Here is a 27,194-nt window from a genome sequence, read left to right as displayed (position 1 = left end):
GTAGGTACCAAAGAGTGCCACAGTACACTCAGGGTAGGTACCAAAGAGTGCCACAGTACACTTAGGGTAGGTACCAAAGAGTGCCACAGTACACTTAGGGTAGGTACCAAAGAATGCCACAGTACACTTAGGGTAGGTACCAAAGAGTACCACAGTACACTCAGGGTAGGTACCAAAGAGTGCCACAGTACACTCAGGGTAGGTACCAAAGAGTGCCACAGTACACTTAGGGTAGGTACCAAAGAGTGCCACAGTACACTCAGGGTAGGTACCAAAGAGTGCCACAGTACACTTAGGGTAGGTACCAAAGAGTCCCACAGTACACTTAGGGTAGGTACCAAAGAGTGCCACAGTACACTTAGGGTAGGTACCAAAGAATGCCACAGTACACTTAGGGTAGGTACCTAAGAGTGCCACAGTACACTCAGGGTAGTTACCAAAGAGTGCCACAGTACACTTAGGGTAGATTCCAAAGAGTGCCACAGTACACTCAGGGTCGGTATCAAAGAATACCACAGTACACTTAGGGTAGGTACCAAAGAATGCCACAGTACACTTAGGGTAGGTACCAAAGAATGCCACAGTACACTTAGGGTAGATACCAAAGAGTGCCACAGTACACTTAGGGTAGGTACCAAAGAATGCCACAGTACACTTAGTGTAGATACCAAAGAGTGCCACAGTACACTTAGGGTAGGTACCAAAGAGTGCCACAGTACACTCAGGGTAGCTACCAATGTGTGCCACAGTACACTCAGGGAAGGTACAAAAGAGTGTCACCTTACACTCAGGGTAGGCACCAATGAGTGCCACAGTATATTCAGGGTAGGTACCAAAGAGTGCCACAGTACACTCAGGGTAGGTACCAAAGAGTGCCACAGTACACTCAGGGTAGATACCAAAGAGTGCCACAGTGCACTTAGGGTAGGTACCAAAAAGTGCCACAGTACACTCAGGGTAGGTACCAAAGAGTGCCACAGTACACTCAAGGTAGGTACTAAAGAGTGCCACAGTACACTCAGGGTAGGTACCAAAGAGTGTCACCTTACACTCAGGGTAGGTACTAAAGAGTGTCACCTTACACTCAGGGTAGATACCAAAGAGTGTCACAGTATATTCAGGGTAGGTACTAAAGAGTGCCACATTACACTTAGAGTAGGTACTAAAGAGTGCCACAGTACACTCAGGGTAGGTACCAATGAGTGCCACAGTATATTCAGGGTAGGTACTAAAGAGTGCCACAGTACACTTAGGGTAGGTACCAAAGAGTGCCACAGTACACTTAGGGTAGGTACCAAAGAGTGCCACAGTACACTCAGGGTAGGTACCAAAGAGTGCCACAGTACACTCAGGGTAGGTACCAAAGAGTGCCACAGTACACTCAGGGTAGGTACCAAAGAGTGCCACAGTACACTCAGGGAAGGTACAAAAGAGTGTCACCTTACACTCAGGGTAGGCACCAATGAGTGCCACAGTAGTGCCACATTACAATTAGGGTAGGTACCAAAGAGTACCACAGTACACTCAGGGTAGGTACCAAAGAGTACCACAGTACACTCAGGGTAGGTACCAAAGAGTGCCACAGTACACTCAGGGTAGGTACCAAAGAGTGCCACAGTACACTTAGGGTAGGTACCAAAGAGTGCCACAGTACACTCAGGGTAGGTACCAAAGAGTGCCACAGTACACTCAGGGTAGGTACCAAAGAGTGCCACAGTACACTCAGGGTAGGTACCAAAGAGTGCCACAGTACACTTAGGGTAGGTACCAAAGAGTGCCACAGTACACTTAGGGTAGGTACCAAAGAGTGCCACAGTACACTCAGGGTAGGTACCAAAGAGTGCCACAGTACACTTAGGGTAGGTACCAAAGAGTACCACAGTACACTTAGGGTAGGTACAAAAGAGAGTCCCACAGTACACTCAGGGTAGGTACCAAAGAGTACCACAGTACACTTAGGGTAGGTACCAAAGAGTCCCACAGTACACTTAGGATAGGTACAAAAGAGTGCCACAGTACACTTCGGGTAGGTACCAAAGAGTCCCACAGTACACTTAGGGTAGGTACCAAAGAGTGCCACAGTACACTTAGGGTAGGTACCAAAGAATGCCACAGTACACTTAGGGTAGGTACCTAAGAGTGCCACAGTACACTCAGGGTAGTTACCAAAGAGTGCCACAGTACACTTAGGGTAGATACCAAAGAGTGCCACAGTACACTCAGGGTCGGTATCAAAGAATACCACAGTACACTTAGGGTAGGTACCAAAGAATGCCACAGTACACTTAGGGTAGGTACCAAAGAATGCCACAGTACACTTAGTGTAGGTACCAAAGAATGCCACAGTACACTCAGGGTAGATACCAAAGAGTGCCACAGTGCACTCAGGGTAGGTACCAAAGAATGCCACAGTACACTCAGGGTAGATACCAAAGAGTGCCACAGTACACTCATGGTAGATACCAAAGAGTGCCACAGTGCACTCAGGGTCGGTATCAAAGAGTGCCACAGTACACTTAGGGTAGGTACCAAAGAGTACCACAGTACACTTAGGGTAGGTACCAAAGAGTGCCACAGTACACTCAGGGTAGGTACCAAAGAGTACCACAGTACACTTAGGGTAGGTACCAAAGAGTCCCACAGTACACTTAGGATAGGTACCAAAGAGTGCCACAGTACACTTAGGGTAGGTACCAAAGAGTCCCACAGTACACTTAGGGTAGGTACCAAAGAGTGCCACAGTACACTTAGGGTAGGTACCAAAGAATGCCACAGTACACTTAGGGTAGGTACCAAAGAGTACCACAGTACACTTAGGGTAGGTACCAAAGAGTCCCACAGTACACTCAGGGTAGGTACCAAAGAGTACCACAGTACACTTAGGGTAGGTACCAAAGAGTCCCACAGTACACTTAGGATAGGTACCAAAGAGTGCCACAGTACACTTAGGGTAGGTACCAAAGAGTCCCACAGTACACTTAGGGTAGGTACCAAAGAGTGCCACAGTACACTTAGGGTAGGTACCAAAGAATGCCACAGTACACTTAGGGTAGGTACCTAAGAGTGCCACAGTACACTCAGGGTAGTTACCAAAGAGTGCCACAGTACACTTAGGGTAGATTCCAAAGAGTGCCACAGTACACTCAGGGTCGGTATCAAAGAATACCACAGTACACTTAGGGTAGGTACCAAAGAATGCCACAGTACACTTAGGGTAGGTACCAAAGAGTGCCACAGTACACTCAGGGTAGGTACCAATGAGTGCCACAGTACACTTAGGGTAGGTACCAAAGAGTGCCACAGTACACTTAGGGTAGGTACCAAAGAGTGCCACAGTACACTTAGGGTAGGTACCAAAGAGTGCCACAGTACACTCAGGGTAGCTACCAATGTGTGCCACAGTACACTCAGGGAAGGTACAAAAGAGTGTCACCTTACACTCAGGGTAGGCACCAATGAGTGCCACAGTATATTCAGGGTAGGTACCAAAGAGTGCCACAGTACACTCAGGGAAGGCACCAAAGAGTGCCACAGTACACTCAGGGTAGATACCAAAGAGTGCCACAGTGCACTTAGGGTAGGTACCAAAAAGTGCCACAGTACACTCAGGGTAGGTACCAAAGAGTGCCACAGTACACTCAAGGTAGGTACTAAAGAGTGCCACAGTACACTCAGGGTAGGTACCAAAGAGTGTCACCTTACACTCAGGGTAGGTACTAAAGAGTGTCACCTTACACTCAGGGTAGATACCAAAGAGTGTCACAGTATATTCAGGGTAGGTACTAAAGTGTGCCACATTACACTTAGAGTAGGTACTAAAGAGTGCCACAGTACACTCAGGGTAGGTACCAATGAGTGCCACAGTATATTCAGGGTAGGTACTAAAGAGTGCCACAGTACACTTAGGGTAGGTACCAAAGAGTGCCACAGTACACTTAGGGTAGGTACTAAAGAGTGCCACAGTACACTCAGGGTAGGTACCAATGAGTGCCACAGTACACTCAGGGTAGGTACTAAAGAGTGCCACAGTACACACAGGGTAGGTACTAAAGAGTGCCACAGTACACTCAGGGAAGGTACAAAAGAGTGTCACCTTACACTCAGGGTAGGCACCAATGGGTGCCACAGTAGTGCCACATTACAATTAGGGTAGGTACCAAAGAGTACCACAGTACACTCAGGGTAGGTACCAAAGAGTACCACAGTACACTCAGGGTAGGTACCAAAGAGTGCCACAGTACACTCAGGGTAGGTACCAAAGAGTGCCACAGTACACTTAGGGTAGATACCAAAGAGTGCCACAGTACACTCAGGGTAGGTACCAAAGAGTGCCACAGTACACTCAGGGTAGGTACCAAAGAGTCCCACAGTACACTCAGGGTAGGTACCAAAGAGTGCCACAGTACACTTAGGGTAGGTACCAAAGAGTGCCACAGTACACTTAGGGTAGGTACCAAAGAGTGCCACCGTACACTCAGGGTAGGTACCAAAGAGTGCCACAGTACACTTAGGGTAGGTACCAAAGAGTACCACAGTACACTTAGGGTAGGTACCAAAGAGTCCCACAGTACACTCAGGGTAGGTACCAAAGAGTACCACAGTACACTTAGGGTAGGTACCAAAGAGTCCCACAGTACACTTAGGATAGGTACAAAAGAGTGCCACAGTACACTTCGGGTAGGTACCAAAGAGTCCCACAGTACACTTAGGGTAGGTACCAAAGAGTGCCACAGTACACTTAGGGTAGGTACCAAAGAATGCCACAGCACACTTAGGGTAGGTACCTAAGAGTGCCACAGTACACTCAGGGTAGTTACCAAAGAGTGCCACAGTACACTTAGGGTAGATACCAAAGAGTGCCACAGTACACTCAGGGTCGGTATCAAAGAATACCACAGTACACTTAGGGTAGGTACCAAAGAATGCCACAGTACACTTAGGGTAGGTACCAAAGAATGCCACAGTACACTTAGTGTAGATACCAAAGAGTGCCACAGTACACTTAGGGTAGGTACCAAAGAGTGCCACAGTACACTCAGGGTAGCTACCAATGTGTGCCACAGTACACTCAGGGAAGGTACAAAAGAGTGTCACCTTACACTCAGGGTAGGCACCAATGAGTGCCACAGTATATTCAGGGTAGGTACCAAAGAGTGCCACAGTACACTCAGGGAAGGCACCAAAGAGTGCCACAGTACACTCAGGGTAGATACCAAAGAGTGCCACAGTACACTTAGGGTAGGTACCAAAGAGTGCCACAGTACACTTAGGGTAGGTACCAAAGAGTGCCACAGTACACTCAAGGTAGGTACTAAAGAGTGCCACAGTACACTCAGGGTAGGTACCAAAGAGTGTCACCTTACACTCAGGGTAGGTACTAAAGAGTGTCACCTTACACTCAGGGTAGATACCAAAGAGTGCCACAGTATATTCAGGGTAGGTACTAAAGAGTGTCACCTTACACGTAGGGTAGGTACTAAAGAGTGTCACCTTACACTCAGGGTAGATACCAAAGAGTGTCACAGTATATTCAGGGTAGGTACTAAAGAGTGCCACATTACACTTAGGGTAGGTACTAAAGAGTGCCACAGTACACTCAGGGTAGGTACCAATGAGTGCCACAGTATATTCAGGGTAGGTACTAAAGAGTGCCACAGTACACTTAGGGTAGGTACCAAAGAGTGCCACAGTACACTTAGGGTAGATACTAAAGAGTGCCACAGTACACTCAGGGTAGGTACCAATGAGTGCCACAGTACACTCAGGGTAGGTACTAAAGAGTGCCACACAGTACACTCAGGGTAGGTACCAAAGAGTGCCACAGTACACTTAGGGTAGGTACTAAAGAGTGCCACAGTACACTCAGGGTAGGTACCAATGAGTGCCACAGTACACTCAGGGTAGGTACTAAAGAGTGCCACAGTACACTCAGGGTAGGTACTAAAGAGTGCCACAGTACACTCAGGGAAGGTACAAAAAAGTGTCACCTTACACTCAGGGTAGGCACCAATGAGTGCCACAGTAGTGCCACATTACAATTAGGGTAGGTACCAAAGAGTACCACAGTACACTCAGGGTAGGTACCAAAGAGTGCCACAGTACACTCAGGGTAGGTACCAAAGAGTGCCACAGTACACTTAGGGTAGATACCAAAGAGTGCCACAGTACACTCAGGGTAGGTACCAAAGAGTGCCACAGTACACTTAGGGTAGGTACCAAAGAGTCCCACAGTACACTCAGGGTAGGTACCAAAGAGTGCCACAGTACACTTAGGGTAGGTATCAAAGAGTGCCACAGTACACTTAGGGTAGGTACCAAAGAGTGCCACCGTACACTCAGGGTAGGTACCAAAGAGTGCCACAGTACACTTAGGGTAGGTACCAAAGAGTCCCACAGTACACTTAGGATAGGTACCAAAGAGTGCCACAGTACACTCAGGGTAGGTACCTAAGAGTGCCACAGTACACTCAGGGTAGTTTCCAAAGAGTGCCACAGTACACTTAGGGTAGGTACCAAAGAGTGCCACAGTACACTCAGGGTAGGTACCAAAGAGTGCCACAGTACACTTAGGGTAGGTACCAAAGAGTGCCACAGTACACTTAGGATAGGTACCAAAGAGTGCCACAGTGCACTTAGGGTAGGTACCAAAGAATGCCACAGTACACTTAGGGTAGGTACCAAAGAGTGCCACAGTACACTTAGGGTAGGTACCAAAGAGTGCCACAGTACACTTAGGGTAGGTACCAAAGAGTGCCACAGTACACTCAGGGTAGGTACCAAAGAGTGCCACAGTACACTTAGGGTTGGTACCAAAGAGTGCACACAGTACACTTCTGGCATCTCTTAAAGTTATGTTGATGATGAATGTGGAAACATTTGACACTTTTTATTGCTTTTTGTTTATAGTTTGCTTCACAAGCCAAGAAGATAAAGAATAAGGCCATGGCCAACGAAGTGCTATCAGAGGCAGCCATGCTGAAGAAGTTACAAAAGGAGATTAAACACCAACAACAGCTGAATGAGGTAAAATACTTCTGTGTACATGTTAATCGTAATCATAATATCAAGTTCATACTACAGTGTCTGAAAGTGACTGTGGATTTTCCATAGACTATCGGTCTGCAGAAAAATGAAATTCTATGGCCCCCAGTTAATTTGTTGAATGAAAGCACCATAAGATTGATTATAATGCTTGTAAGGGTTTAATACAAAAGTAACAAAACAAATAGAAATTTGTTAATGTTACACATTTTTCATAATTAATTTTACATGTTGGATTACATGGACCCACCAGATTTTCTATAGCCTTGGGCCATATTACCATCTTTACTTTTGAACACTTACCAAATACTTACAGTGAAGCATTTTTATTTGTTAGTTTGATCCCTGTTTTCTATTCAAAAGATGTTTTTGAAATTATTTATTTTTTTCCTTTCTAACTGTAGCTTGGTAAGATTGAAAACCAGGACCTTAAAAAGAGTTTGGAACAAATGGAGTTAAGAATGAAATTCATTATCCAATCAGGACCAACACAGAGCCAAGCCAAGGTAACACTTCATACAGCTGGAGCCCCTTGTTAACAGCAGATATACTGATTAGGCCAAAAAAATAGGCCTGTTTAGGGTTACCCGACAGACTCTATTTTTTACCCCCGACCCTTATTTTTTTCCACTTTTCTACGAAAAAAATTGAAAAGTCAGGGTTTTGATCTCAGACTCCAATTCTGGCCATCATTTTAGAGTGAAAGACACTAAAAAAAATCCCAACCGACCGACCCTATTTTTTTTTTTGCCAATGTAACCCTAAACAGACATTTTTTAGGTCACCTGAGACGAAGTCTCAAGTGACCTATTCTAATCACCTTTTGTCCGTCGTCGTGCGTCGTATGTCCGTAAACAATTTACATTTTCGACTTCTTCTCCAAAACCGCTGAAGCAATTTCAATGAAATTTTGCACAAACCTTCTAAGGCATAAGGCCAATCAAAATTGTGAATTATATGGTCCCCACCCCCCAGGGAGCTATGGGAGGGGCCAAAAGGGGTAAAATTGACTAAAATTTCAAAAATCTTCTTCTCCACTCACAGATGTGATGGAATTAAACACTCTTCATAGATAGAAAGGTCCTAAGGTCTTTTACAAAAATTGTGAATTATATGACCCTGGGGTCTCAGGTTTCCCCCTGGGGAGGGGGTTAAGTTTACAATAGTTTATATAGGGAAAACACATTTTTGAGTATTATTTGATCATTTGTAATAGGAAGTGAGTCAAATATTGTCAAAATTATCAGTATGAGATGGCCATTGAATCCTATTAACCAATTTTCCATGACTGATCCCCAGGGGCCTTAGGGGCGGGGTCAAAAGGGGTCAAATAGGCTATAATTTCAAAAATCTTCTTCTGAAATTCTGGAACTGATAGAATCACATACTCTTCATAGATGGAAAGGTCTTAAGGTGTTTTATGAAAATTGTGAATTATATGACCCTGGGGTCTCACGTTTCCCCCTAGGGAGGGGGGTCAAGTTTACTATAGCTTATATAGAGAAAACACATTTATGAGCATTTTTTTGCTCAATTTTCATAGGAAATGAGTCAAACTTGTTTAGAATTATTAGCCTGAGATAACATTTTAATATTATATCTATGTTGGTCCTGGTCAACCACCTCGGGGCAGAGGTGTGGGGCCAAAAGGGGCAAATAGGCTAAAACTTTAAAAATCTTCTTCTTAAATACTGGAAATGGTAGAATCAAATACTCTTCATAGATGGACAGGTCTTAAGGTGTTTTAAGAAAATTGTGAATTACATCACCATTGGGTCTCAGGTTTCCCCCTGGGGAGGGGGTTAAGTTTACTGTAGTTTATATAGGGAAAACACATTTTTGAGCATTATTTAGTCATTATAATAGGAAATTTATAGTCAATTGTTGTCAGAATTATCCCTATGTGATGGCCATTGAATCTTATTACCAAATTTTCCATGACTGATCCCCAGGGGCCTTAGGGGCGGGGCCAAAACGGGTCAAATAGGCTAAAACTTCAAAAATCTTCTTCTGAAATTCTGGAACTGGTAGAATCAAATACTCTGCATAGATGGAAAGGTCTTAAAATCCTTTACAAAAATTGTGAATAATATTACCCTGGGGTCTCATGTTTCCCTTCTGGGGAGGGGGTCAAGTTTACTATAGTTTTTATAGGAAAAACACATTTAGGAATTTTATTTGCTTAGTTTTCATAGGAAATTAGTCAATCTGGGTTAGAATTATTAGCCTGAGATAGCATTTTAACATCATATCCAAATTGGTCCTGGCTGACCCCCAGGGGCCAGAGGGGTGGGGCCAAAAGGGGTCAAAATGGATAACATTTCAAAAATCTTACTTCTGAATTCACAGATTTGATGTAACCAAATAATCTTCATAGATTAAAAAGTCAAATTTATAAAATCACTGACTGACTTCAAGGGCCTGATGGGCAAATATATAGTGTTTTATATGCATGTCTTTGTTTCATTCTGTATCTGATATCAGGTGACCGCTAAGGCCCATGGGCCTTCTAAACAGACATTTTTATTTTTTTTTGCCTCACTAGTTTCATACTGTCCTGTCCTGTCATGTCTTGTTCAGATTTCATGTGGAGGTAATTAATGTCATTAAAAATTTCTAGCCCATCGAGTTCGAATTGAAACACTTGGTAATTTCTCCATTCCACACTATTTGATTATCCTGCACAGCTGTATCCAATATTGTTTTTATTCATAGAGAAAAAGAAGAGAAACCTGGTGTCCTGGTAAAAAGAAGAGTATATTCAAGCCAACAGTTTCATTTTCTACAGGTATGTACTGAAATATTGTTACTTGGGCATATTACTTGTCGTGCAAGTGCATTGAAGAGGTTTTCAAACTTGTCTCTCCTTGGTTAATATAAAACTATTGATCGTGACATTTGGGATCATCTGAACTTGACCTGATTGCAGTTTGATCAAATATTCAAGCATCATGCAAGCTACACAACATCAAGGAACAATTTAGTCTGAGTTAAAGTTCCATTTATATTTGTAATAAACCAGTTCTAATGAAAGTTGCTGGTATCACTGTGACCTGCCTGCGAGTACCCTTCTTATACCATCCAGATTATGGCTTTACTGTAGTGCCAGATTCTCTCTATTTAGTTAATGATGAAATCCATTCCTGATATTTTTCTGGATTGAGAGTTTTTCAGACTGTCAGTTTGGGGTTCAGATTATTGTGGAACCATTGTTTAAATTAAACATCACAAAGGAAGAGTCTTAAGGATTCTTACCCTTCACTTAATGGTTGAGGATTAATCGGTTATAGCAGTTTGAAGGTTTAGGCTGATCAGTTTAGAATGATATAGAATCATTTGAAGATGGTGAAGAATTTTGGAATTTTATTTTAGCAGATGACGACATCTTCTTATCAGAGATGCCTCTTATAGAAGATTTGCCAGAACCCAATGAAAATGAGTCAGTCGATAAGATGCCTACAATTACAACAAGAGGAAAGCGATCGTTTGAACAAACAAAAATGAAAGCATCGATAAGTCCTGATGCCAAAACCAAGAAACTTATGGATCTGTAAGTTTGGAGAATAGGACAAGGAAGTCTGATGAATAGATGGGAATAGGATAGGGAAGTCTAGGGAATAGGACAGGGAAGTCTGGGGAATAGGATATGGAAGTCTGGGGAATAGGACAGGGAAGTCTGGGGAATAGGACAGGGAAGTCTGATGAATAGATGGGAATAGGATAGGGAAGTCTGATGAATAGGGTTAGAAGTCTGATGAATAGGACAGGGAAGTCTGGGGATTGAGATATGGAAATCTGGGGAATAGAACAGGGAAGTCTGGGGAATAGGATATGGATGTCTGGGGAATAGGATATGGAAGTCTGGGGAATAGGACAGGGAAGTCTGATGAATAGGATATGGATGTCTGGGGAATAGGACATGGTAGTCTGGGGAATAGATTGGAATAGGACAGGGAAGTCTAGGGAATAGGACAGGGAAGTCTGGGAAATAGGATATGGATGTCTGGGGAATAGGACAGGGAAGATCTGGGGAATAGGACAGAGAAGTCTGATGAATAGATTGGAATAGGACAGGGAAGTCTGGGAAATAGGACAGAGAAGTCTGATGAATAGATTGGAATAGGACAGGGAAGTCTAGGGAATAGGACATGGAAGTCTGGGGAATAGGACAGGGAAGTCTGGGGAATAGGACAGGGAAGTCTGGGGAATAGGACAGGGAAGTCTGGGGAATAGGACAGGGAAACCTGGGGAATAGGACAGGGAAGTCTGGGGAATAGGACAGGGAAGTCTGGGGAATAGGACAGGGAAGTCTGATGAATAGATTGGAATAGGACAGGGAAGTCTAGGGAATAGGACAGGGAAGTCTGGGGAATAGGATATGGATGTCTGGGAATAGGACAGGGAAGTCTGGGGAATAGGACAGAGAAGTCTGATGAATAGATTGGAATAGGACAGGGAAGTCTGGGAAATAGGACAGGGAAGTCTGGGGAATAGGACAGGGAAGTCTGGGGAATAGGACAGGGAAGTCAGTGGGGAATAGGACAGGGAAGTCTGGGGAATAGGACAGGGAAGTCTGGGGAATAGGACAGGGAAGTCTGGGGAATAGGACAGAGAAGTTTGATGAATAGGACAGGGAAGTCTGATGAATAGATTGGAATAGGACACTGATAAATAGATTGGAATAGGACAGGGAAATCTGGGGAATAGATAAGAATAGGTCATGGAAGTCTAGGGAATAGGACAGAGAAGTCTGATGAATAGATGGGAATATGTCGGGGAAGTCTGGGGAATAGAACAGGGAAACCTGGGGAATAGGACTGGGAAGTCTGGGGAATAGGACAGGGAAACCTGGGGAATAGGATATGGAAGTCTGGGGAATAGGATATGGAAGTCAGTGGGGAATAGAACAGGGAAGTCAGTGGGAATAGGACAGGGAAGTCTGGGGAATAGGACAGGGAAGTCAGATGAATAGGACAGGGAAGTCAGATGAATAGGACAGGGAAATCTGGGGAATAGCACGAGGAAGTCTGATGAATAGGACAGGGAAGTCTGATGAATAGCACAGGGAAGTCTGATGAATCGAACAGGGAAGTCTGGGGAATAGGATATGGATGTCTGGGGAATAGGACAGGGAAATATGGGGAATAGGATATGGATGTCTGGGGAATAGTACAGGGGAGTCTGATGAATAGATTGGAATAGGACAGAGATGTCTGACAATAGGGCAGGGAAGTCTGACGAATAGGACAGGGAAGTCTAGGGAATAGGACATGGAAGTCTGATGAATAGATTGGAATAGGACAGAGATGTCTGACAATAGGGCAGGGAAGTCTGACGAATAGGACAGGGAAGTCTGGGGAATAGGACAGGGAAGTCTGATGAATAAGACATGGAAGTCTGGGGAATAGGACAGAGAAGTCTGATGAATAGGACAGGGAAGTCTGGGGAATAGGACATGGAAGTCTGATGAATAAGACAGGGAAGTCTGGGGAATAGGACAGGGAAGTCTGGGGAATAGGACAGGGAAGTCTGGGGAATAGGACAGAGAAGTTTGATGAATAGGACAGGGAAGTCTGGGGAATAGGATATTGAAGTCTGGGGAATAGGACAGAGAAGTTTGATGAATAGGACAGGGAAGTCTGATGAATAGATTGGAATAGGACACTGATAAATAGATTGGAATAGGACAGGGAAATCTGGGGAATAGGACATGGAAGTCTGATGAAAAGATGGGAATAGGACAGAGAAGTCTGATGAATAGGACAGGGAAGTCTGGGAAATAGGACAGAGAAGTCTGATGAATAGATTGGAATAGGACAGGGAAGTCTGGGAAATAGGACAGAGAAGTCTGATGAATAGATGGGAATAGGACAGAGAAGTCTGATGAATAAGACATGGAAGTCTGGGGAATAGGACAGGGAAGTCTAGGGAATAGGATATGGAAGTCTGATGAAAAGATTGGAATAAGACAGGGAAGTCTGGGGAATAGGACAGGGAAGTCTGGGAAATAGGACAGAGAAGTCTGATGAATAGATTGGAATAGGGCAGGGAAATCTGGGGAATAGATAAGAATAGGTCATGGAAGTCTGGGGAATAGGACAGAGAAGTCTGATGAATAGATGGGAATAGGACAGAGAAGTCTGATGAATAAGACATGGAAGTCTGGGGAATAGGACAGGGAAGTCTAGGGAATAGGATATGGAAGTCGGATGAATAGGATGGGGAAGTCTGGGGAATAGTACAGGGGAGTCTGGGAAATAGGATGAATAAGTCTAATGAATAGGACAAGGAAGTCTGGGGAATAGGATATTGAAGTCTGGGGAATAGGATAGGGAAGTCTGGGGAATAGGATAGGGAAGTCTGGGGAATAGGATATGGATGTCTTTGGAATAGGACAGGGAAGTCTGGGGAATAGGACAGAGAAGTCTGATGAATAGATTGGAATAGGACAGGGAAGTCTGGGAAATAGGACAGAGAAGTCTGATGAATAGATTGGAATAGGACAGGGAAGTCTAGGGAATAGGACATGGAAGTCTGGGGAATAGGACAGGGAAGTCTGGGGAATAGGACAGGGAAGTCTTGGGAATAGGACAGGGAAGTCTGGGGAATAGGACAGAGAAGTTTGATGAATAGGACAGGGAAGTCTGATGAATAGATTGGAATAGGACACTGATAAATAGATTGGAATAGGACAGGGAAATCTGGGGAATAGATAAGAATAGGTCATGGAAGTCTAGGGAATAGGACAGAGAAGTCTGATGAATAGATGGGAATATGTCGGGGAAGTCTGGGGAATAGAACAGGAAACCTGGGGAATAGGACTGGGAAGTCTGGGGAATAGGACAGGGAAACCTGGGGAATAGGATATGGAAGTCTGGGGAATAGGATATGGAAGTCAGTGGGGAATAGAACAGGGAAGTCTGTGGGAATAGGACAGGGAAGTCTGGGGAATAGGACAGGGAAGTCTGATGAATAGGACAGGGAAGTCTGGGGAATAGGACAGGGAAGTCTGGGGAATAGGACAGGGAAGTCTGATGAATAGGACAGGGAAGTCTGATGAATAGAACAGGGAAGTCTGATGAATCGAACAGGGAAGTCTGGGGAATAGGATATGGATGTCTGGGGAATAGGACAGGGAAGTCTGGGAATAGGGTATGGAAGTCTGGGGAATAGGACAGGGAAGTCTGGGGAATAGGACAGGGAAGTCTGATGAATGATTGGGGAATAGGACAGGGAAGTCTATGACAATAGGGAAGGGAAGTCTGAGGACAGGGAAGTCTGGGGAATAGGACAGGGAAGTCTGGGGAATAGGACAGGGAAGTCTGGGGAATAGGACAGGGAAGTCTGATGAATAGGACAGGGAAGTCTGATGAATAGGACAGGGAAGTCTGGGGAATAGGACAGGGAAGTCTGGGGAATAGGATATTGAAGTCTGGGGAATAGGTCAGGGAAGTCTGGGGAATAGATTGGAATAGGACACTGATAAATATGATAAATAGATTGGAATAGGACAGGGAAGTCTAGGGAATAGGACATGGAAGTCTGATGAAAAGATTGGAATAAGACAGGGAAGTCTGGGGAATAGGACAGAGAAGTCTGGGAAATAGGACAGAGAAGTCTGATGAATAAGACATGGAAGTCTGGGGAATAGGACAGGGAAGTCTAGGGAATAGGATATGGAAGTCTGATGAAAAGATTGGAATTAGACAGGGAAATCTGGGGAATAGGACAGGGATAGTCTGGAAGTCTAGGGAATAGGACAGAGAAGTCTGATGAATAGATTGGAATAGGTCAGGGAAGTCTGGGGAATAGGACAGGGAAGTCTGGGGAATAGGACAGGGAAGTCTGGGGAATAGGACAGGGAAGTCTGGGGAATAGGACAGGGAAGTCTGGGGAATAGGACAGGGAAGTCAGTGGGGAATAGGACATGGAAGTCTGGGGAATAGGACAGGGAAGTCTGGGGAATAGGACAGGGAAGTCTGGGGAATAGGACAGGGAAGTCTGGGGAATAGGACAGGGAAGTCTGGGGAATAGGACAGGGAAGTCTGATGAATAGGACAGGGAAGTCTGGGGAATAGGACAGGGAAGTCTGGGGAATAGGACAGGGAAGTCTGGGGAATAGGACAGGGAAGTCTGATGAATAGGACAGGGAAGTCTGATGAATAGGACAGGGAAGTCTGGGGAATAGGACAGGGAAGTCTGATGAATAGGATGAGGGAAGTCTAATAGGAAGAAGTCTGGGATAGACAAGGAAGTCTGGGGAATAGGACAGGGAAGTCTGGGGAATAGGATAGGGAAGTCTGGGGAATAGGATAGGGAAGTCTGGGGAATAGGACAGGGAAGTCTGGGGAATAGGACAGGGAAGTCTTGGGAATAGGACAGAGAAGTCTGATAAATAGGGAATAGGACAGGGAAGTCTGGGAAATAGGACAGGAAGTCTGATGAATAGATTGGAATAGGACAGGGAAGTCTGGGAAATAGGACAGAGAAGTCTGATGAATAGATTGGAATAGGACAGGGAAGTCTAGGGAATAGGACATGGAAGTCTGGGGAATAGGACAGGGAAGTCTGGGGAATAGGACAGGGAAGTCTGGGGAATAGGACAGGGAAGTCTGGGGAATAGGACAGAAGTTGATGAATAGGACAGGGAAGTCTGATGAATAGTGGACATGGAAGTCTGGGGCATAGGACAGGGAAGTCTGGAAAATAGGACAGAGAAGTCTGATGAATAGACTGGAATAGGACAGGGAAGTCTAGGGAATAGGACAGGGAAGTCTGATGAAAAGATGAATAGGACAGGGAAGTCTGGGGAATAGGACAGGGAAGTCTGGGGAATAGGACAGGGAAGTCTGGGGAATAGGACAGGGAAGTCTGGGAAATAGGACAGGGAAGTCTAGGGAATAGGACAGGGGAAGTCTGGGGAATAGGACAGGGAAGTCTGGGGAATAGGACAGGACTGGGGAATAGGACAGGGAAGTCTGAGGAATAGGACAGGGAAGTCTGGGAATAGGACAGGGAAGTCTGGGAATAGGACAGGGAAGTCTGGGGAATAGGACAGGGAAGTCTGATGAATAGATTGAATAGGACAGGGAAGTCTGGGGAATAGGACAGGGAAGTCTGGGGAATAGGACAGGGAAGTCTGGGGAATAGGACAGAGAAGTCTGATGAATAGGACATGGAAGTCTGGGGAATAGGACAGAGAAGTCTGATGAATAGGACAGGGAAGTCTGGGGAATAGGACAGAGAAGTCTGATGAATAGATTGGAATAGGACAGGGAAATCTGGGGAATAGATAAGAATAGGTCATGGAAGTCTGGGGAATAGGACAGAGAAGTCTGATGAATAGATGGGAATAGGTCAGGGAAGTCTTATGAATAGATGGGAATAAGACAGGGAAGTCTGGGGAATAGGACAGGGAAGTCTGGGGAATAGGACATGGAAGTCTGGGGAATAGGACATGGAAGTCTGGGGAATAGGACAGGGAAGTCTGGGGAATAGGACAGGGAAGTCTGGGGAATAGGACAGGGAAGTCTGGGGAATAGGACAGGGAAGTCTGGGGAATAGGACAGAGAAGTCTGATGAATAGATGGGAATAGGTCAGGGAAGTCTTATGAATAGATGGGAATGTGTCAGGGAAGTCTGGGGAATAGGACAGGGAAACCTGGGGAATAGGACAGGGAAGTCTGGGGAATAGGATATGGATGTCTGGGGAATAGGACAGGGAAGTCTGATGAATAGGACAGGGAAGTCTGATGAATAGGACAGGGAAGTCTGGGGAATAGGATATGGAAGTCGGATGAATAGGACAAGGAAGTCGGATGAATAGGATGGGGAAGTCTGGGGAATAGTACAGGGGAGTCTGGAAAATAGGATGAGGAAGTCTAATGAATAGGACAAGGAAGTCTGGGGAATAGGATATTGAAGTCTGGGGAATAGGATAGGGAAGTCTGGGGAATAGGACAGGGAAGTCTGGGGAATAGGATAGGGAAGTCTGGGGAATAGGACAGGGAAGTCTGGGGAATAGGACAGAGAAGTCTGATGAATAGATTGGAATAGGACAGGGAAGTCTGGGAAATAGGACAGAGAAGTCTGATGAATAGATTGGAATAGGACAGGGAAGTCTGGGGAATAGGACAGAGAAGTTTGATGAATAGGACAGGGAAATCTGATGAATAGATTGGAATAGGACACTGATAAATAGATTGGAATAGGACAGGGAAATCTGGGGAATAGATAAGAATAGGTCATGGAAGTCTAGGGAATAGGACAGAGAAGTCTGATGAATAGATGGGAATATGTCGGGGAAGTCTGGGGAATAGAACAGGGAAACCTGGGGAATAGGACAGGGAAGTCTGGGGAATAGGACAGGGAAACCTGGGGAATAGGATATGGAAGTCTGGGGAATAGGACAGGGAAGTCTGGGGAATAGGACAGGGAAGTCTGGGGAATAGGACAGGGAAGTCTGGGGAATAGGACAGGGAAGTCTGGGGAATAGGATAGGGAAGTCTGGGGAATAGGACAGGGAAGTCTGGGGAATAGGACAAGAAAGTCTGGGAATAGGACAGGGAAATCTGGAGAATAGGACATGGTAGTCTTGGTTTTTCTTCATTTGTCTATTTCAATAATAAGGTTTGATGATTTATCATTCAAAAGTCATTCATAACAGAATAAGGAAATAATTTTAAGTTCAGAAGCCTTCCTTAATTTCTGTAATGCTTTCTTATGAGAATTTTAAGTTAAGGAATTCCTTAAATTTGAGGAATGTTCTTGAAACTTGGCTCTGAAGAAATCACTTTACAATTACTAATACTGTATTCAACCCAATAAGCCCAGGCGTTTAAAAATTGAAAAATGAAAAGGAACTAATAATAACAAGTTAATGCAAATCTATACAGTTTTTTGTAGTTTTCTTCTTTATCTTAGCCTGGGCAATTGAAATCGAGGCCTCTAAAAGGGGGACATGGGCACTTATTGGGTCGAGTACGGTAACACTAAAAATATGAAATGAAATTGTAGACCATAACTTGACTTCGTGATCTGACCATATGTCCTCATTTCTCTTCACTATATATGTAAATATAATGAACTACTGCCAAAAATCATTTTAGCTCTTATTTGTACTTTCAAAATTAAAACCTATAGATGCATTGAAAGTACTGAAATTCTCAAAATGTTGTTTTTGCGGTGTATAACACATTAAAAGCTCATATTGATTTGTAAGTATGAAAAATAATCTTAAGTCTTGAATTGCTTATCTAACAGTTTTATCAGAGATGAGTCGTCAGCAAAGTTGACCAACCACAGATATTTCTACACACACAATATTTTGAAATATCCGAACCACAAAAAAAGTACTCACAAACATTTCCTGTTGCACAGTATTATGTCCAGTCCCAGCTTTGTGTTGTGATCTAGTACCTGTATTGATATTCTGGAAACCCAGATCATCAGCATTATACATAATTTTTTTTTTTTTGTTATATGATTTTCAGGGAAGACAAATATGAAATTCTGCTGAAAGAACATGCCCTACTGAAAACCGAGTTCAATGATATGTCCACCTTCCATAATCTGGAAAGAAAATCACTGGAGGAAAACATCGCAGAATTACATGATGTAAGTTTCCTGAGTTAACTTGGTACAATGTAAGAAAACATCGAAGAGTTACATGATGTAAGTTTCTTTTGTTCACTCATACAATGTAAGAAAACATCGCAGAATTACATGATGTAAGTTTCTTGTGTTCACTCAGTACAATGTAAGAATATAATGTGGCATTACATGATGTAAGTTAGCTCAGTACCTTTATATAATCAAAACTTAAAGCCAATTTCATGCACCTGTCTTTAGGCTACTGTCTTTCAATGTTGGATACCTTCTTACGGCTTCTTTTCTAAGAAATAATATTTAAGATTTGAATATATCATTTTTATACCTGTTTCGCCAACAGTGAAGGTGTGAAATGACACAAGGACATGTCTCAAAATTTGTCAGTGTCATATCTGAGGAAAAGTATTGTCTTAAAATCACTTTGTTTTTTTAACTTCTTTACCAACAGGAGAAAAACACCATCTTGAAAGAATGTACAAAGTTGTCTGATGAAGTGATCCAGAAAGAGCACAAGCTGAAGATACAGACTCGAAAGATGACTGAATTTCAGAGCGAACTGGAGATTAACCGCAGAGCTAAATCCCTGGACGCTTCAACACCTACAATACAGGAAGAATGTGAGCAGTTGAAGGCAACCATCAGACAACTAGAAGAAGAAAAAGCGTCATCTAAAACTGATTCAGTTAATTCTACAGATGTCATTTGTAAACTGCAAGAGGAATGTACAATTCTACAGAAGCAGGTCGAGGAACTTGGAACTGAGAAATCAGAGTTGATAGAACAAGTTGACACTGAACAAAATAAGATGGCTACACTGACCAAAGATTATGAAGTGCTTAAAAGCACAGCCAAGGATTTAGTCGAGGAACGACTCAAAGTACAAGATACATTAACATGCTTTGGACTTGAGGTAGAAAATCTGCCTATTCTAAAGGAAAAGTTTGAAGAACTGATGCAAGAAAAGGAGAATCTCGTAATGGAGCTGAACTCATTAAAAGAAGAAAAGGAGACTCCAGAAACATCGAATGATGAGTTACAGAATCTTAAAGAAACTACAAACGACTTGAAGCAAAAGCTGAAAGACATGGAAGAAGAGAAAACAGTGTTGCTCATGAAACTGGAAACTTTACAGAGCGAGAATCGTGAAATACCAACTGAAAACAGAATGACAGAGATGGAGGAGGAATGTAGGAAGTTGAGGGAAACTGTTCAGGAGCTGGAGGAAAGGAAAATGGAGGCCACTGATTCCACTGATGTTGTAAATGAATTAATGGAAGAATGCTCTACACTGAAGCTTCAAATAGAGAAACTTGAGGCTGAAAGAACGAAGGGAGGCATTGGAGAAGAAATTGAGAGTCAAAAAGTAGCTATGCTAGAAGAAGAATGTGAAATACTTCGAGCCACTGTGAAGGATTTAGCTGATGAACGTCTTAACATGCAAGATGAGTTGACAGATGTTGGATCCAAAATTGAACAACTTCCAATTCTGAAAGAAAAGGTTGAGGAACTAATGCAAGAAAAGGAGACTCTTGCAATCGAGCTGAATTCATTAAAAGAAGAAAAGGAGACTCCAGAAACATCGAATGATGAGTTACAGAATCTTAAAGAAACTACAAACGACTTGCAGAAAAAGCTGAAAGACATGGAAGAAGAGAAAACAGTGTTGCTTGCAAAATTGGAAACTTTGCAGAGCGAGAATCGTGAAATACCAACTGAAAACAGAATGACAGAGATGGAGGAGGAATGTAGGAAGTTGAGGGAAACTGTTCAGGAGCTTGAGGAAAGGAAAATGGAGGCCACTGATTCCACTGATGTTGTAAATGAATTAATGAAAGAATGCTCTACACTGAAGCTTCAAATAGAGAAACTTGAGGCTGAAAGAACATGCGCAGTTGAAGGAGCAGACACTGAGAGTCAAAAAGTTGCTACGCTAGAAGAAGAATGTGAAATACTTCGAGCCACTGTGAAGGATTTGGCTGATGAACGTCTGAACATGCAAGATGAGTTGACAGATGTTGGATCCAAAATTGAACAACTTCCAATTCTGAAAGAAAAGGTTGAGGAACTAATGCAAGAAAAGGAGACTCTTGCAATCGAGCTGAATTCATTAAAAGAAGAAAAGGAGACTCCAGAAACATCGAATGATGAGTTACAGAATCTTAAAGAAACTACAAACGACTTGCAGCAAAAGCTGAAAGACATGGAAGAAGAGAAAACAGTGTTGCTCATGAAACTGGAAACTTTGCAGAGCGAGAATCGTGAAATACCAACTGAAAACAGAATGACAGAGATGGAGGAGGAATGTAGGAAGTTGAGGGAAACTGTTCAGGAGCTGGAGGAAAGGAAAATGGAGGCCACTGATTCCACTGATGTTGTTAATGAATTAATGGAAGAATGCTCTACACTGAAGCTTCAAATAGAGAAACTTGAGGCTGAAAGAACGAAGGGAGGCATTGGAGAAGAAATTGAGAGTCAAAAAGTAGCTATGCTAGAAGAAGAATGTGAAATACTTCGAGCCACTGTGAAGGATTTAGCTGATGAACGTCTTAACATGCAAGATGAGTTGACAGATGTTGGATCCAAAATTGAACAACTTCCAATTCTGAAAGAAAAGGTTGAGGAACTAATGCAAGAAAAGGAGACTCTTGCAATCGAGCTGAATTCATTAAAAGAAGAAAAGGAGACTCCAGAAACATCGAATGATGAGTTACAGAATCTTAAAGAAATGACAAACGACTTGCAGCAAAAGCTGAAAGACATGGAAGAAGAGAAAACAGTGTTGCTCATGAAACTGGAAACTTTGCAGAGCGAGAATCGTGAAATACCAACTGAAAACAGAATGACAGAGATGGAGGAGGAATGTAGGAAGTTGAGGGAAACTGTTCAGGAGCTTGAGGAAAGGAAAATGGAGGCCACTGATTCCACTGATGTTGTAAATGAATTAATGGAAGAATGCTCTACACTGAAGCTTCAAATAAAGAAACTTGAGGCTGAAAGAACATGCACAGATGAAGGAGCAGACACTGAGAGTCAAAAAGTAGCTACGCTAGAAGAAGAATGTGAAATACTTCGAGCCACTGTGAAGGATTTGGCTGATGAACGTCTTAACATGCAAGATGAGTTGACAGATGTTGGATCCAAAATTGAACAACTTCCAATTCTGAAAGAAAAGGTTGAGGAACTAATGCAAGAAAAGGAGACTCTTGCAATCGAGCTGAATTCATTAAAAGAAGAAAAGGAGACTCCAGAAACATCGAATGATGAGTTACAGAATCTTAAAGAAACTACAAACGACTTGCAGCAAAAGCTGAAAGACATGGAAGAAGAGAAAACAGTGTTGCTCATGAAACTGGAAACTTTGCAGAGCGAGAATCGTGAAATACCAACTGAAAACAGAATGACAGAGATGGAGGAGGAATGTAAAAAGTTAAGGGAAACTGTTCAGGAGCTGGAGGAAAGGAAAATGGAGGCCACTGATTCCACTGATGTTGTAAATGAATTAATGGAAGAATGCTCTACACTGAAGCTTCAAATAGAGAAACTTGAGGCTGAAAGAACAAAGGGAGGCATTGGAGAAGAAATTGAGAGTCAAAAAGTAGCTATGCTAGAAGAAGAATGTGAAGTACTTCGAGCCACTGTGAAGGATTTGGCTGATGAACGTCTTAACATGCAAGATGAGTTGACAGATGTTGGATCCAAAATTGAACAACTTCCAATTGTGACAGAAAAATGTGAGAAATTGGAAGAAATAAATAATCAGTTACTTTCAGAAATTTCCACTTTAAAAGATACCAATATATCCCTTAAGGTTCAATTAGGAGAGACTTCTGACAGTTTGAATCAAGAACTAGAAGATTTAAAAATGGAAGTTCAAACAAAGGAAACATTACAGCAAGAATGTGATCAGTTGAAGACCAAAGTGGAGGCTCTGTGTAATGAACAAGCCACCTTGCAAGATGAAATTACAAATTTAAAACCCAAAGCTGAACAACTACCTTGTCTCCAAGAGAAATGTGATGAACTATTGAGAGAAAAAGAGTCCCATTTGGCAGAGATTTCACAAGGAAATACAAATCTTGAGCAGCAGTCATTAGAACTTGGCAATCTTCATGAGAAAATCAGCATGTTGGAACTCAAACTAGAAGAAAGTGAAAATGATAGTATTCAATTAAAATCAGAATTAAAAGACTTGGAAATGGAAAGACAGACAAAAACAGCTGCCTTTGAAAAGTTTAAAAGTATTTACAAATCAATGGAGAAAGAAAAGACAGAATTGAATGAAAAAGTACAGAACCTTGAAAAAGAACTTGCCGAAAGACTAAGTGAACAGAATGAAGAAAGTGGTCGTGTTTGTACACTGTTGGAAGAAATGAATGAAATACAGAGAAATGCTTCTGAGGCTGAAAAAGAGAGGAGTGAACTGCAGATGAAACTTGAGGAAGCCACTGACAAACTACACTTGGTATGTACATACATATATTGCTATTGTCAACTTGTCATAATGTTTTTTAGAATGTTATTTTCCCATTTTTTCTCATAGTTGTCATATCTTTTACTAAAAAGTTATATAATTATATTTCCATTTACTATCAATGGAAATGACCTGACCCTTTTTAGTAGTATGAAATTGAATAGATAGATGGTTACCCAGACATTCATGATGACTCCTTAGGCCAACTTGATTTGCGCTCATCTTTGGAGATCTATCAGCTGACTGAGGAAAGAGCTTCTAGAAGCAGAAGAGCTCCAAGTCAAGCATCTGGAAGTTGAGTTGACTTTAGGTTACAACTAAGGTTAATGTAAGTTTCTACACCATTCGGCAGTCAAGGTTCCTATAAGATGTCTGTAGTACATAGAAACAAACTATGTTTATAAAGAAGTTATTTTGTTTGTCCCCCTGAGGTTCATTACATATAGGATCTCGCATGAGTGCTCATTTCATGAGATTTTATGAAACGAGTCTGTAAAACGAGTTTTTATTTTTGCGTGCCTTGCTGAGCAAAAAATAAAACTTCAAGATGAGTTTCATAAAATCTCAAATGAAAGGAACAGAAATTTAAGGTACTTATTATCACATAACTACGAATACCTACATAACAAAGAATTTCATGACAAAATGTATTCTGAAAATCCAGCAAAGGTCGCCATTTTGATCCTGCTGTCCTCGTAATCTGACGTCACATCATTTTTCTTGACGTCATTTTATTGTTTCTGAATGAGGTCACAATGAATTTCCAGCCAATGAAAATCGTTCCAGGTCATATCACACTAGTGACATATGCAAAAATATTACATGGTTGAAACCACTGGATATCAGGCGGATTATGTGATAAAAATGTGTATTTCCCAATAAGGTTAATGTGTGCATATGATTGATCTAGAATTACAGCACTGTACTTGTAATTTCGCAGGTGAAATTTTCTCAACTACACAAATGTCCTGTGAAATCGCAAAATATACCAGCAATATGTGATACACCTAGATAATAGAAATGCTTGAATTTTGATATACAATGCAGGTTGCTTTAGTTGTAATGTTCATCATCGTTAAGTTCAATGTTTCTTTATACAGATAAGGGAAATGGAAGAGGAAGTGCTGAACAGCCAAGAGGAGGCGAGACGTCTGCAGCAGGAGAACTCACAACTGACCGACAAGATCGAAATCATGAAACAAACACTTGAGATGCAAAAATCCCACATCTCTGAGCTGTCTTCTGTTGAGAAACAAAAGCAAGAGTGTGAGGAAACCATTTCTGTAAAAAACAAAGAATTGGAACAACTGAAAGCTGAGATATCAACACTAAAGGAAGAGAAAAGTTCTATACAATCCTTGTCTGTTATGAACTCATCTGCACCATGGGAAGTAAGTGTATAGTCAAATCGTGTAAACAATAAGAAGTCTGGAAGTAAGAAAAAATATTTTCATAAGTGATATGTGGCTTTGTGACCAATAACTGATCAGTTTTTAGATCTTTTTTTTATTCAAAATTAGTCGAAAATTAAGATGAACATTTATTTGGTACACATTTGGTACAAGGATTTTGAAAGATGATCAATGCAATTTTCTTTTTACAAAAATAACCAATGTCACTTGGTAGCCATGGACTCAAATAGTAAACAGCAAATAGTGTAAGTAAAACAATGACTTATGCAGTTTAAGTTTTAAAGGATGTATTTTTTTTTTCAGGAAGAGAAAAAACAATTATATAAACTATTGCATCATGACAGAACTAAGGTAAGATTTATATAATACCGCAATCATTATATAGTTTTATACTCTCCTTTTACGGGACCATAACTTTATACTGTGACCATTACATAGTTTTATACTCTCCGTTACGGGACCACAGTTTTATACTTTGACCATTACATAGTTTTATACTATGATCATTACATAGTTTCATACTCGCCGTTACAGGACCACAGTTTTATACTCTCCTTTTATGGGATCAGCTTTATACTGTGACCATTATACAGCTCTATACTGCGACCACTATAGTTTTATACTCTCCTTTTATGGGATCACAGCTTTATACTGCGACCATTATACAGATTTATACTGTGACCATTATATAGTTTTATACTCTCCTTTTATGGGATCACAACTTTATACTGCGACCATTATACAGATTTATACTGCGACCATTATACAGCTTTATACTGTGACCATCACGTAGTTTTATAATCTCCTTTACGGGATCACAGGTCTTTACGGTGACCATTACATATTTTTATACTTTACTTCTATTGGATCACAACTTTATACTGCGACCATCACATAGTTTTATACTCTCCTTTTATGGGATCACAGCTGTATACTGCGACCATTACATAGTTTTATACTCTCCTTTTACAGGACCACAGCTTTATACTGCGACCATTACATAGTTTTATACTCTCCTTTTATGGGATCATAGCTTTATACTGTGACCATTACATAGTTTTATACTCTCCTTTTATGGGATCACAGCTTTATACTGTGACCATTACATAGTTTTATACTCTCCTTTTATGGGATCACAGCTTTATACTGTGACCATTACATAGTTTTATACTCTCCTTTTATGGGATCACAACTTTATACTGCGACCATTACATAGTTTTATACTCTCCTTTTATGGGATCACAACTTTATACTGTGACCATTACATAGTTTTATACTCTCCTTTTATGGGATCACAGCTTTATACTGTGACCATTACATAGTTTTATACTCTCCTTTTATGGGATCACAGCTTTATACTGTGACCATTACATAGTTTTATACTCTCCTTTTATGGGATCATAGCTTTATACTGTGACCATTACATAGTTTTATACTCTCCTTTTATGGGATCACAACTTTATACTGCGACCATTACATAGTTTTATACTCTCCTTTTATGGGATCACAACTTTATACCAATGTGTCACTGGAGTCACAGGTACACCAAAATAGGTGCTTGACGTTTGGATAACACACCAGTTATCACACCAGGTTGTTAAGCAAAGTAAAGCAAGTTCTAAATTACAGATATGATGGTTTATTATTGTATCATATAATGCTCTTAGCATCCAGAGAACTTGTCTATGTCATAGAGTTTGTAGTACAATGTAAGAAACATACAATTACTCATTGTGACATCACAATATATATATAAGTTGCAACTTCTAAAGCATTTAAGATGGCAGAACAAAATAGCTGATTTTTAGCTCACCTGGCCTGAAGGCCGGTGAGCTTATGTCATGGCGCGGCGTCCGTCGTCCTTCCGTCCATCTGTCCATCAACATTTCCTTTAAATCGCTACTAGTCGTAGAGTTCTTCATGGACTGTAACCAAATTTGGCCACAAACATCCTTGGGGAAGGGAGAACAGAACTTGTATAAATTTTGGCTCTGGTCCCCCGGGGGCAGAAGGGGTGGGGCCCAATAGGGGAAATAGAGGTAAATCCTTTAAATCGCTACTGGTCATGGAGTTCTACATGGATTGTTTCTACATGGATTGTAACCAAATTTGGCCACAAACATCCTTGGGGGAAGGGGAACAGAACTTGTATAAATTTTGGCTCTGGCCATCCCGGGGGCAGGACGGGTGGGGCCCAATAGGGGAAATAAAGGTAAATCCTATAATTCGCTACTTGTCGTAAAGGTTTGCTTGGATTGTGACCAAATTTGGCCATAAACATTCTTGGGGGAAGGGGAAAAGAACTTGAATAAGTTTTTGTTCTGACCCCCTGGGGGCAGGAGGGATGGGGCCCAATAGGGGATTTCAGAACAATACTTGGCATTACAAACCAGGTGAGCGATACAGGCCCTCTGGGCCTCTTGTTAGTCAACACATTTATAGCTTTACCTGCCCTGATGTCCTTTTCCACTATGTGTTGTAGCTATCAGAAAACTCACAGATATGATCACTATTTTGTTTCAGTATGTACAACAGACAGCAGAATTGAATAGACTAAAGGAACTTACACCGCTCCTCCTGTCCAAGCGTGATGAATTAGAAAAGGTGAGTTTGACTGTGATCAGTATATATAGAAAAGTTGAGTTTGACTGTAATCAGTA

The 27,194-nt window shown here is 42.1% G+C and overlaps 1 protein-coding gene across 3 annotated transcripts in view; it reads left to right on the top strand.

The window, feature by feature from the left end:
• Nucleotides 1-27,194, top strand: part of LOC138324931 (centromere-associated protein E-like) — a 40,681-nt gene that overhangs the window by 3,724 nt on the left and 9,763 nt on the right. The window contains exons 4-12 of one of the 3 annotated variants that reach the window (XM_069270185.1): nt 6,907-7,023; nt 7,446-7,547; nt 9,757-9,829; nt 10,417-10,591; nt 18,534-18,657; nt 19,100-23,113; nt 24,223-24,513; nt 24,838-24,885; nt 27,058-27,138. In XM_069270185.1, coding sequence (XP_069126286.1) covers nt 6,907-7,023; nt 7,446-7,547; nt 9,757-9,829; nt 10,417-10,591; nt 18,534-18,657; nt 19,100-23,113; nt 24,223-24,513; nt 24,838-24,885; nt 27,058-27,138 — 5,025 coding nt within the window. Of the gene's footprint in view, nt 1-6,906; nt 7,024-7,445; nt 7,548-9,756; nt 9,830-10,413; nt 10,592-18,533; nt 18,658-18,753; nt 18,771-19,099; nt 23,114-24,222; nt 24,514-24,837; nt 24,886-27,057; nt 27,139-27,194 lie in introns of those variants that run through there. The other 2 variants (XM_069270184.1, XM_069270186.1) reach the window with 2 other exon arrangements.

This window comes from Argopecten irradians, chromosome 6 (assembly GCF_041381155.1).
Source record: "Argopecten irradians isolate NY chromosome 6, Ai_NY, whole genome shotgun sequence".
NCBI lineage: Eukaryota > Metazoa > Mollusca > Bivalvia > Pectinida > Pectinidae > Argopecten > Argopecten irradians.
This window is presented reverse-complemented; position numbering and strand designations above follow the sequence as displayed.